We start from the raw sequence: 13587 nt of genomic DNA, 5'->3' as shown, positions 1-13587 counted from the left end.
TTTCTTTCTTTTTTCTGCGGGATCGAAATCTGTAAAACAAAAAAGACAGATTTTCGTTTAAAAAAGCAATCCACAGAAAGAATGGTACGATAATGCATGATAAAATTTTTATTTCAAACATTTTTGTTTTTTCTCATCTTTCAAAAACGCGCCGTTCACAAGATATTCCGCTGTGTGAATTCGAACGTAAGACCATGTACGTATGCATATTCGTCCGATGAACGATTCCCGACGGTAATGATAATCCATTTCCACGTTTCAGCATCAACAGCAGCTAGCCGAATTGGGTAGGAAGCAGTTGGAACAAGCTATGCAGCAGCTTCAAGAGCAGCTGCAACTCAATTTAATACAACAAACTCACCTACTGCAGACGGCGGACAAGAAGAAGGCGTCGGCACCTCTTCAGCAGCTCGCGTTACAGCAGCAACAGCTAATACAGCAGCTCCAGATTACCCAGCGACAGTACCTACTGCAGCAGGGTCTTGGTCTTCAGGGTCACAATCACTCGTCGGGTGAGTGACTCCGGCGTTGAGTTGTGAAGAAAATATTACATGATGAATTATCCGATAACCGCGATGCTGCGGTGCCAAGTTTTTGTTTGTTGGATAAATTTTGTCGTTTCTTTTCAATTTATTTATTTATTTTTTTTTGTTTTTTTTTTCGTTTCTTTGTTTTTTCTCTCTCTTCCTTTTCTTCTCTTCCTCTCTTTTGTTATCACTGTCATCGTCATCATCATTGTTGTTGTTGTTGTTGTTGTTGTTGTTGTTGTTGCTGCTGCTGCTGCCATATCGCGTACATCTACGGTTAACAATAATGTTATTGCACTCGAGTAGAGGTGTATGTATGTTGCCGTTGAAGAATATAAATTGTACTTTGAAACGACGCACTAATACGCGACTCACACGTCACGATCCGGTATCGCGATTAGTTTGTTAATTATGCGAGCACGTACAATAACTGATACACCATTATTGTATACGGCTCTGTCTCTCTCTCTCTCTCTCTCTCTTTATCTCTCACACACACACTCTCTCCTTCTTTCTCTGCGGTGTGTTTTTCTTCAATATTTGCAAACCCGTGCAAAGTGCGATATCCATCTGTCTCATGCACAATTCCGCGTATTTGTTTATCTCAAGTGTGGCTGAGCCTTGTTGTCGATCCAGGCAATGTTCAGAGAAGAAGGAGAGAGAGAGAGAGAGAGAGAGAGAGAGAGAGAGAGAGAGAGAGAGAGGAATAATATGAAAATTGTATGAGCAAACAAAGTTTGGTACAACTTTCTTTTTCTTTTTTTTGTCGCGCATATAATATTTTGTTCGCAACGGCGGTTGTAGGAACGGGAAAATATTTTCAATTTCGCATTACCGCCTATCTTTCTTTCTCTCTCTCTTTCTTTCCGACTCGCTCCCGTCTTTCACGGCGCGATGTCAAATTATACATATCGACGATGCTCCGCGACTGCGTAAGTCCCGGCAGAAATCATAGCCGTCGTAATGAATCCGAGACACGTGACAAATACGTTAAACAATTTTATTTTGTTTATAGTAAGACGTACCGCTAAGAGTAAACTACCGAAGATGATCTCATGTGAAGAACAATGCGCAGTCACGTATCTAAGGTAGGTTGGTGTTGGAGGCATCATTTCCTACCCGATTCCCACCACGTTTCTCACCAGTGAGCAACTTTCGCTTTCAAGATTCGAAGGAACGCGCGATTAATTCCAAACCTTATCCCCCCCCCACCCCCACCCCTACCCCACCCCATCTTTTTCACACAAAGTTTCCCCTTAACCACGGGCAAAATATATTTCACTGTAAAAATCATCCGCAATAAATAAATCAACGAACGATATCTGACAATCGATCAATTTTTCGTATGTACGTTGAAATTACAACGAGCTTGCAATTTTTTTTTTTTTTTTTCTCTCTCTCTTCTTTTCTGATCGTTTCGTTCGGGTCATTTTTCTTTCTTTTTTTTTTCTCCTTGATTTCGTTTCAACGACATTCAATCATTCGCTGTATCACATTATTTCACACTTTGAAGAGAAATGCAAAAATTTCGTCGTGTCGAGCACTGTAGAACAGCCAAAAAAGAAATAGAAACTTGAGACTTGAGAAGTGAAACGAAACTAATCTACCTATAATTTTCCATACGAAGTTCACGTGTGAAGCAAACTTGCCCGTCCCCTTTATTATATTCCAACCCCGTCAATTAACCCCGATATCATTGGGGTTTCCCTTGCACTTCCGTTTTCACCCCTGAACGCCTCCTCATCAACTGAAACCTTGAGATTATTATTATTGTTATGCGCAGGTTTGATTCACACGTGATATGTATATATGTGTATATGTATATAATGGACTATACGTATATATATATATATATATATATATACATATATACAGATAACCAAAGAAGATCTCTTCCAAAGCACATATAATAACATTCACACGTTCGCTTCAGATTAAAATGTGCATAACAAGCAACATACTTTTTTTCTTTCACAATATAATACAAGCTGAATTCACGTGACTTTACAATATGCTTGATGGAGCTTTGTTCAGGTATAATCGATTGCGAGGATCGATCGCTCATGGCATGATGAGTGAAAGGAAAAAAAAAACTATTCGGGTTTTTCGATACAGTTTAAGACCTGCTATTCAGTGTTGAAAATAAGACACTGATTTTAGGTAAAAATAAATCTACAGTTCTTAATTTGAACTCGAATAATTGAAAATATCGAAGATACGGGATAGATTGATAGATTTGAAATTATGGTAATTTTTCTGCAATAAATCCTCGTCTCGATCCTACCACGAATTTACGTACATTAGGACGGTTCTTATCTAAGGTGTTGATGAATTTTTTCCACCCCACCCCCCGAATCAATTTCAAATATTTCGAAAACAATTGTCTAATTTTCTCAGATTCTTACTTCAACTCCAAGACAGTCCGCATTGTGATCGAAGTTTCTCATCGAAATAACATGGGAGAAATTTTGACTTGGGTAAAAATTTGAAAAAATTAGTCAATTGTTTTTTAAATTATTCAATGTTGATCTGAGGTGTGGAACGGAAAAAATTCGTCAACACCCTGAGTAAGGACCACCCTAATTTACACATAAGGAGACGCGATCTTGGCACAAGAGTAGAACGATCAACAATATTTCGCTTAAGCTTTACCTCGAGGTGAATGAGAGAATTTGAAAATTCAGGTCTACAGCCCGGTGACGGTATGACAGTTTGGAAAAATGAGCCGTCCGACGGAACGGAAGTTCACCAGAATTCGAATCCGCACAAATCCGGGGGAGGTCTGAACGGTAAGTCGTGATACGTGTGACGGAAGAATCGTCGAGGATGGGTCGTAGAACCGTTTCTTCTCTTGACTGCAACGTCGTGTATCTGTCTGTAGGGTTGTTAAATTCAATCGTCTCCGGTCGCCGGTCGGAAATGAACGGCACGTCCTCTCTCGACGAAAAGCCGTTAGACGCGTCAAGCAACGAGAAAGCTCATCCGCTCTACGGTCATGGGGTATGCAAATGGCCAGGCTGTGAAGTGATCTGTGAAGATTATCAGGCATTCCTTAAGTAAGTCTTGCAGAATAATATTTTCACACAATACATAGGTATGCGTACGGAGTTTCCCTGAAATTTTCGTATTTTATGCGGAATTGGGAAGAGATCGGGTTTGGTTGCGATGGAAAATTGGGAAATATTTGATATGGAGAAAGTGAGAAATGAAAGAAAAAAAAAATGGAAAGTCTCTCCTCGATCGTGTCCCCACGATTTCCTGTATCGGTACAAACCGTTGGTTGAAAATAAAAAAAGGGGGGGCAAGGAATGAGGGAAAACGCTAATTGCCTACGTCTCATCAATATTCAAGAGATTCGACCACTTCCTCCGTCTTCCTTCAATCTAATCTCGCCATTCGCCTTTCAAAAAACCGTTAGAGATGGCCGCTCCCAGGCGCATTCTTATCGTCTTATGGTCCGGTGTTCCGTCTGTGTTTTCGTAATCGAAACAACCTTGTGCCAATTCCAGACACCTAAACACCGAGCACACATTGGACGACAGATCGACGGCCCAAGCGAGAGTTCAGATGCAGGTTGTTTCCCAGCTTGAAATCCAGCTGCAGAAGGAGCGGGACAGACTTACGGCGATGATGCACCATTTGCATGTGGCTAAGCAGATGGCGTCACCCGAACCCCCCAAGTCCTCGGAATCATCGGTAAGTGAGAGAGAGGGTAATGGTGGAGGTAAATTGGCGTTGTTCGTGATTCCGTAAAAGTTTTTGGCGACCCGAAACGCCGTCGTTTCGTTCGCCGTTTCGGCTGATGCCGAAGCTTTGAGAATCCTGCTAATTTATGCATGGAGTTGATATTAATAATTCATATCGGGCCGGATTTATATCACCTTAATTAAAACCCCTAACAACTTGGGCAGTCCCGGAATATCAATATCGGTTTAACTCTCTTAATACATCCCGGCCTGTGCAGGTAAGATTCCCGACTCGAATATCTTTAGCGTGTAATCCCTCTGCATCTGCAACACCCTTCGAGGAAAAATCTTTTCAATCTACTCACTCCCCTCAGTGATCTCTTTCCTTTTTTACATTTTACATCCCTTTTCAGCCAAGACTGCTGCGAGACATTTCAACTCCGTTGGTGCTAATTTACTTATATATAGTCATAGGATTACTACCGCAAAAGAACTTGATTGTAATCCCTTGCAGCTTCTGTCCGACTTTCTGATCCAAATCTGCAGAGTTCCCTGACATCTTACCGGAAAAATCTAAGTAGAGAAAAATACTCCAGGCACCGTTTATCGTGGACATGTTCTTTTTTCGGACCAGGGAAGATTGGTTTGGACAAATTTGTGGACCCCGTCTGGGTCCCGATAGGAACGCTAGTCAGGATCTAGTCGGGCCTTAGCCGGGAAACGCCAAATAGCTAGAATTCACCAGTACCTGTAACATGTTCGTCGCCTTTTTTCAGACTGGCTCGAGTTTACCGAAACTTAATTTGTCCTCGGCGTTGATGAGCCAACCGCCCCCTAATTTCGGGGTGTCCCAGGTCTCGCCGGTATCGATGTCGGCACTCGTTTCCGCCGTCAGATCGCCGGCCAGCAGTCAACATCCCTCTTCAGGTGGGCCAGCCTCGATGCCACCCCTGCCGAACATGTCGACAATGCCAGGTATGCCACCGATGCCCAACATGCCAGGGAGCATGCCTAGCATGCCCAGTATGCCGTCGATGGCCGGACCAATCCGCAGGAGGATCAGCGACAAGTCTGCGCTATCCTTGGCCGGTGGTAAGATTAATTGATTCTCCGTTTAACCGTCTTTGACTTCGCAGTTTTTACCTAGACTACTTCACTTTCTTCCTCGGCAAAATTAATTCGGGTCTTCCTTAGGAACGTTGGTTAACCAAAAACAGATTCTTATTAATATTGTCGTCACGGAGTGGTCGCACATTGGGTATTTGTCAAATTACACGGCTTTTATTGAGATGAATAAATTTCGATCCTATACATCGAATAATAACCACAACCTTTATTTATTACTAGGAACGATTGATTTTTTTTCGTCTTTTTTACGTTGATAAATAAGACCCAGACTCAAAATTCGTGTCGATCGGTGTTATTATCGAAATCTAAAGAATCGAACAGATTTTCTACTGTTTCGAAATATTTTAAAACCAGGTATTGACGTCTTAGCTTTTTTTTGTAATTCTAGTATTCTACATTTTTGTACTGTCGAAGAGATCCTCGCTGCTTACAAGTATAACAATTTGATAAATACTCGGTGTTCGGCTGTCTGCTAACAAAATTATAGAAAAGGGTGTCGATTTTTAACTCACCAACCTTTGTAATCAATAATAACCTAAACATAATTAATTAGTCTACAGGTATGCTCACTTCCCAAAGAAATTTGAACGCCACTTTCATTTGTCTGAAACTTATAACTGAAAATTAATTGACCAATTTTGAACATGGATTTTGCGATAAGTGTTCGTTTCGCAGATAGTTATTGTTTGTTATTGATTAGTGATAACGTTCATCAATGGTTATGTTATTTCTTTACTACTTGTGCTGCCCGCCCTCCCCATCGTGTAGGGCTGCCCTACATGCTGGAGCGCGCTGGCCTAGACGTTCAACAAGGTACTGTCACCACCACCATCTTCTTTCCAAAAAGAACCCTAGAATAATCTAAATATGACATTGATCCTCTGTGTACCTTTTACCAGTATACGGAAATCGAAAAATCCTGAAAATCGTTGGTCCCTGTACATAACATATACCGGGACAATTTCCTGACACTTAAAAGTCAACCGCGCATGCGCCAAATAATTCAATCTCATTGGTCGGCGAAATCTTCCCGCAGCGATATTTTTCTCTGCGATGCAGGCAGGCCAACGTACGCGAAATGTGTACGTTTGAATTTTAAAAGAGCATAAGCATTAAATTCCGACCGTTCTTTGAAGAATGAACTTTCCGACCCAACAACGAACGCTTCCCAAACCCTTTCGAGTCACTGCCTCAATTATTTGAGATTCTAACCTCGAAAATTCGTATCAACTACATCGCCGGCAGAAGCAGTTTGACAGCTGAAACTCGGGTTGGCCAGCCTGCGCGAACAGCCGATAAAACTCGCGCATGCGCGGTTGATTTTCAGGTTTCAAAAGATTGTTCCCGTATACGTTGATATAGTCGTATGAATAAACGTGTAATTCTCATCAAGATTCTGATTATTACATTGTTTCCACGTTATTCAATTCGTAGGTTCGATTCCGAGTGTTTGATTTTCTTTCGTTATTTACAATTTCCTCAATTGCGTTATCGTTGATTTTCAGAAATTCAGCGCAACCGGGAGTTTTACAAAAACGCCGACGTCAGGCCACCCTTCACTTACGCTTCTCTCATTCGTCAGGTAAGTGAGTCGACATTGCACGAGCACATTGAGTCTAATGCATTTTTCAAAAGTGTCAAACTGTGGCTAAAAATTTTTATTTCTTATCATTTTATTTTGTGTTTCGTTGTCCTCTCTTGTTATAGTCGATAATCGAATCGCCGGACAAGCAGTTGACGCTCAACGAGATCTACAACTGGTTCCAAAATACGTTCTGCTACTTCAGGCGCAACGCGGCAACGTGGAAGGTATACTTTTCATGAATCAAAAAACGAAAATGACAAAAAAATGACAAAAAAAAATGACAAAAAAAAATCAAAAAGAAAATAATTTGAGAAAATTTCGTACAAGGGTTCGAACAAATAATATTAAAGTATTCGTAGCATCCTTCGATATAGATAAAAATAATAATGACAATCTATGCGTTGAAAATTATTTTTCATCCGATTTAAGCAGGGCAATTAATTCGCTAATCAGTTTTCGTGATAATAATCTAACCTAAAAATCGTGACACATTGAGATTTCAATCATCGAGAAGCCATATTATTTCTACGAGTTCTTTGATTTGTGACTTATTACTCAAATATACACAGACAAATTCGTGAACACCCGATTTTATGGGTTTTTCGAAATCACATTGAACGTTGTCCTCATTCTCATATTCGAGAAACTTATTTTGGTGAAATTAAATTTCAGCTCCGTGCAATTTGTATGGTTTCTTTTTTTTTTTTTGTGGTTTGTGATTTGTAAATTCGCGCTTCCATCTCGTTGTACTCGGGTTTCTTTGCTCCCGCTTTCTTTCTCAGTCCACTTCAATGATGGAAAATTACTCATGTTTCTACGATATTTTTTCCATGGCGGGAGGGGGGTTCAGGTCCCGTTGTGCGTGGAAAATTCATTTATACGGTCGCGGTATTCATTCCAAGCATTTTATTTAAACCCTCGAGGATTGCCGCAACCGGCGAGAATGCGAAAATGTTTCTTAAAGTCCCAAATTTACGTATATTAATCAAAATAAAGTGAAAAGCGCAATAAAGGGCAAATTAACTTATTTAGAATGTATAACCGGTGGGAATGAAACTAATATCGTTTTAATTGTTTAACGAATGATGATATATAATACATCTATACATGTATGCGCGTGTATGTGCGTGCAGCGTGACGTGTGTGTGTGTGCGTGTGTATGTGATAAACGTACGTATGTGATAAACGTATGTATTGCCAAAGCTTTGCCTCGCATGGTTCTATGTTCAAAATGAAAAACAAAACAAAAGACTAAATACGACACAAAAAAAAATAAAAAAATCAATCAACAACTATTCAAGAAGGAAAAAAAGCGTTTAGGTATCAACGATATGAGGTAGAAGAATAAGAAGAAAGAACTACCGAGAAGATTGAGAAGAAGAAATCCGGTGATTGTCAACGGTTGATCGTTGTTCGGGCTGCAGGAGCGAGCTGAAAATCTGAGACGGAAAACTGTTTGGGAATAACTACGTCGTTTTTCTTTAATACGACGTAATCCGTCGTGGCATGAATGTGTGTTGTTACCCCTAGTTGCCTAGAATTTTAGCTGTGCATATTTATATTTATATTTATATAGATATCATATTCAGAGTCGAGGAATGCAATCAACACGCATATACATATAAATATATGTATGTATATACAAATGCATACACTCCTGTGTTATTTTATATAATATGTATATGCGTGTGTGCTTGTTCGTCATGTGTCTGTTTCTGAATACGTTTTTAGGCATACATACCTGTCCGTTAATCAATTTCAAATTAAAATTCCGTGAAGCAATCGGTGGTTGAATATTGAAAGACCAGATAATCGTACGCATTTTCGTACGCATGCGAGTGAATTATTCAAATATCAAAAGACAGTTTTCTAACTTGCTGCGCAGAAGTCATCTCACCACTTCAATATGGCCGCCGTTGACCCGCTTCGGATTTTATTCAGGCTGTAACAATCTTCGTATTGCTTCCCAGTTTTCGTGCGCTATTTGACGTCAAACTAAATCATGGCTGGAACAGTTTGGGTACAATTTTATCCATTGTGGAAAATCCAAAAGCTGAGAAATCACTCTTATACCGTGCGCACGTGATGTTTCTCAAATAAACCGTCAAAGTCGCACCTTGTGCAGTTGTCTCGGATATGTACTCTTTGAAGTATGAAGTTGATCAACGGATATCCTGTATAATATTTACATTATACTTGTATTACATAATTCCGCAGTGTTCCCGACTTATATATATTACGATTGTTGTGTTGAATTATTCACTATCATTTCCCGTACAATTACCCTGATTTAATAGCTGGTTGTTGAATTGATTTTCTGATTTAATTGGTTCTTATGATTTTTATTATTTATCTTTTTCCATTATTATTATTATTATTGACGTTATTGCTCGTACAAAAAAAAAGATCCAGTCAGCGCAATCGGGCGCGACAAAAAATGATAGATATCTTACTTACCAACACCAAACCCCCACCATACCTATCCATCGTTGAGTTATGCTTCGTTGGTTTTTGCGTTGCTTATTTAGTATGTGTTTATTATTTTGTATAGAACGCAGTGCGACACAACCTGTCTCTCCACAAATGTTTCATGCGAGTCGAAAACGTGAAAGGGGCTGTTTGGACGGTGGACGAAGTGGAGTTTTACAAGAGACGTCCGCAGCGCGCTTGCAGCACGACTGGGTACGTTCCCCCGAACAACGCGCGTCTCTCATTTTATATATTACATTACATATTTAATAATCTCTCTGTTTACCATTTCTCAATCTGTGTATGCACATGCGTTCATCGGTGTACATATATCAATTGCACTACGTTATACGTACAGGTATAACGTTATACGTGCTGCAATTACATATATATGGTTACAATTGGACGTCTGTGTATATGAAAATATTTTTATATATATATATAGACACTTTTTTATCCTATTATAATATTTATATACTCTTTTTATACGCTGCTTCTTTACCTCATCTTTAATATTCACCTCTTATATATAGATATAATATACCTAGTATTTTTACATATCTCTCCTCTCATATTTATATGTATATCTACATATATCTATATATGCTGTCATATATATTCATACTCTTTAAACATCCTCGTGTCTTTTTTGAAACTACTATACATACTTTTTATATTCTCTACTTTTTCATATACATATACTTATATTATCATTATCATATATATATATATATATTTTTTTTTATGAATATATATATATATACTATATATAATATTATTCGTACATATATAATATTTATCGTAATTATCATGTCGCTTGTGTTGTGTTTGTCGGTGTCACGTTTTCAACGACCAATTATCGCGACAAAGTATTTCACTACAATTTTTCGAACCTAACCTCCTATCAGCTCAAAATTTCCATGTCTATGCGTTGCTTATAAAAATTGTCGATGATTAGTCGAAAACATGTGACAACGCGTCGCGTCTTATTATATCATATTTCGTGCTGTGTGCGATTGTTGCTTGCGTGGCGTGTCAATGTTATACATATACATAATGTTATGGGTTGCGTTGTCTCTTGAATCATCTTTGATATCGATATATCTATGCAGTATACATGCACCGTATCCGTATACAGAGTCGTGGTGAGATAATCGACCATTTCTAATATTTTATATTTTTCTTTACCACAAGTGAACCATAGAAAACGCATGTACACAGCTACGACCGAATTTCGAAAGCTCCGTTTTCGGTTATCGGGCATTTGTCGTCGGTCAAGTCACGACTAAAACATTCTTGCCATTATTTTGTTCAGCGTGAAATAAATTCTGATATCAGATGAATGCTGGAAATAATCTTACCGCCGAAACAAAATCGCAAGCGGGTTGACCGCGGCCATATTGACTTGGCGCCAACGCGCGAATGAGTCAAGTTTTCGACCCACGACTCGAGCCATATTTCGAATAAACGATTTTTCATATTCAACAATGCAATCCCGAGTAACTAAATCGCACGTGTACCTGTGTTATTCTAAATACGTTTACGAATGACTCGAAAAATAGCGAATCGAATCATCATCTGCATACGGATGTGGCGTGCCGATTTGTACGCGTATCTTTTTTGTTCGTCACCTGATACGAAGATACGTGTACTTCTAGGCGAATATACTATACATATATACATACATAAATACTACTGTGATAATAATACGTGTATTAGAGAGTGCGTGATGTGTGAGGCGTGGGGTAGAGGTGTGCTTAACAAGCATGAGGGCTTTGCAGCAGCAACTAACCGAAGCATCTCGTGAGCAGAGGCCCATGTTACAAATTGCTGGGTAGCGGAGCTGATTCGAGAGTAAGGAGCGAGATTATCCTGCGTCAGGTAGAACGAGAGTGACTACCGTACAGTTTTCCCCCCCACCCCCTTTCTTAATACTGTATACTACATACATACTTGTGACTATACTGCATTATACAAGCCAACATACGCATCGATGAATATGTTAAATTACCAAATTGTTTTTGGAGTTTTTTCTTACATTTTTCTTCGACGAACGCACTATAGAAAGAAAAAAAACCAACAACAAGAATTCGCCTTTCTTGTATCAATATAATTTGCCATTTTTTCTCTGCAACATATTTTTATAAAAATATCTCATAGATATACACATATATACACACGTATATTCAGTTTGCCGAGAGTTGCTTCAGCTTAGCTGAGGCAAGAATGAAAAAAAAAAAAAAAAAAGTCAAATGAAAAGAAAAAATTATGAAAAACAGAAAGAAAAACGGCAGAAAACAGAGAAATCCAATCGGAAAACAACGAAAAAAAAAAAAAAAAAAAAAAAAAAAAACTGTCTTTTTACTCTCTTTTCTCTATTTCTTGGTGGTCTTGTCTGTGTATACAGAACGCGATCCGCACCAATCTATCATTGCACAAGTGTTTTGTGCGGTATGAAGACGACTTTGGGTCATTCTGGATGGTGGACGACGCCGAGTTCGTAAAGCGGCGGCATCTGTCCCGCGGCCGCCCCAGGAAATATGACCCAACCCCATCACCCACTCCACCCCACCTCTCCGCACAGTAAGCACCACCACTTTTTAGAATTCTGCGCGCTGCTGCTGATGGCTGGCATTATCGAAATACGTACCTCCGGTTTGAATCAGGAATTGCAGTTGAGAAAATTTTGGAAAAGAAAAAAAAATAAAATCAAATAAATTAAAATAAAATACAGCAAAACAACAAAAAACGAACAAATTATTGGTCAGAAATGAATTGGTTAATCAATGACAAAGAAATTGATGAGAAATTTTGCTTAATGTATAGACAAAAAAAAAAAAAAAAAAAGTAACATTAAACCGGACCGCGAATCGCTTAGTCGTTGTTCACGCAAAGAGGCCGCACCTTCCCTCGTGTTCACATCGCAACAGCTTTTCACCCCGGTAAAGTTCGGATTCGAATACTTTGGTTCGCTATTCTTCGTACGTCCGTGATCCGCGAATTGCGTCTAACGATCAGTTTAAACTCAAGATTACTAAACGTCTAAAATCGAAGCCTTGGTATCCCGATCCTTTCTCTCTTTCTATTTCTCACTCACTCGCTGTCACTTCCCTTTTTACGCTATTGCTGGGAAATTTTTGTTGACAGAAGTTACCGTAGATAAACTGTTGGAAATGGTACAACGTACGTTACGGAGGTCGCGTTATTCGTGAGATGAAAAATACACAAGTTTAAAAAAAAAAAAATATTTCACATCACACTTCGGAGGTTGGTTGATTTTTGTAACACGATTAAAGATTCGCTCCAGATGTCTGTGAATTAAAAGAAATATCGGTCTCAACATTTTTCTTTTTTACTCACGCGACGGAAAGTATCACAGACACAGAACAACGGTTAGCCTTATTCAAATAATCACACCGTCATTTAAAACTGTATTTCAACCGATTATAAAACCGCATAGTAATTATCCAAGCTTTTGCACATTCGAATAGTTTATTCGTTGCCTAATTCCGTTCGTTTCGTCTTGGAGATTATTTCCAACGGTGAATCAGTCCGGTAAACGTGATCACGATGATGATTTTGAGTGAAAAAATAAACGAACAAAAAGAAAAAAATATATATATATATAAATATAGGCCACTCAAGAATTGAGTAAAGTCGTTGCAACATCTCCGGGTGAGAGACGAATTGCTGTGAATAGTTGGGAGGTACAAGGTGGCGGCCCTTTTGACAAGTAATTAGTCCCAGTTAGTATACCTGCATCATCGTGCTTGTCGATGCCCTTCTTTTTATACCCACCCCCGAGTTAGCCGTCCGTTGTCTACAGTATTGTTCACTTGATCCCGCTTCGTATTATTTCAGTTAGAGTAGATGTAACATCAGAACCGCAATCGTTATCCAGTATATTTGGCAGTAGCTTCCCCTCGTTAGTTTCCCCATTCCTCGTCTATTCGTCCTCAGTCTCTGCACGCTTGTGTATCTCGACAAATAAAAAAAAAAAAAAAAAACTATCCGACCACAACACTGCTCCGCAGTTTTTTCGAAAGCTTTGCCATTCACCCCTCAACCAGTTCCTGCATGGGGAGTTATTATTCTACAAACATTAGTTCAATTTATTTCAAACGAAAGTTTGGGCGCTTCGAGCTTTCATAAGGTTGCCGATGTTGCATAGATATTTTTCGTTTTTATTACA

General features: G+C 39.1%; 1 protein-coding gene across 8 annotated transcripts in view; it reads left to right on the top strand.

Moving 5' to 3' along the window:
• Positions 1-13587, top strand: part of LOC107227598 (forkhead box protein P1) — a 215469-nt gene that overhangs the window by 195669 nt on the left and 6213 nt on the right. For 7 of the 8 annotated variants that reach the window (XM_046739554.1, XM_046739553.1, XM_046739558.1 and 4 more), the window contains 9 exons: positions 263-512; positions 3212-3316; positions 3409-3583; positions 4037-4223; positions 4990-5305; positions 6110-6154; positions 6847-6923; positions 7049-7150; positions 9478-9608. In XM_046739554.1, coding sequence (XP_046595510.1) covers positions 263-512; positions 3212-3316; positions 3409-3583; positions 4037-4223; positions 4990-5305; positions 6110-6154; positions 6847-6923; positions 7049-7150; positions 9478-9608 — 1388 coding nt within the window. The remainder of the gene's footprint in view (positions 1-262; positions 513-3211; positions 3317-3408; positions 3584-4036; positions 4224-4989; positions 5306-6109; positions 6155-6846; positions 6924-7048; positions 7151-9477; positions 9609-13587) is intronic. The other variant, XM_046739556.1, reaches the window with a different exon arrangement.

Source organism: Neodiprion lecontei, chromosome 5, assembly GCF_021901455.1.
Source record: "Neodiprion lecontei isolate iyNeoLeco1 chromosome 5, iyNeoLeco1.1, whole genome shotgun sequence".
Taxonomy (NCBI): Eukaryota; Metazoa; Arthropoda; class Insecta; order Hymenoptera; family Diprionidae; genus Neodiprion; species Neodiprion lecontei.
The sequence above is the reverse complement of the archived record's forward strand: the minus strand, read 5'-3'. Positions and strand labels throughout refer to the sequence as shown.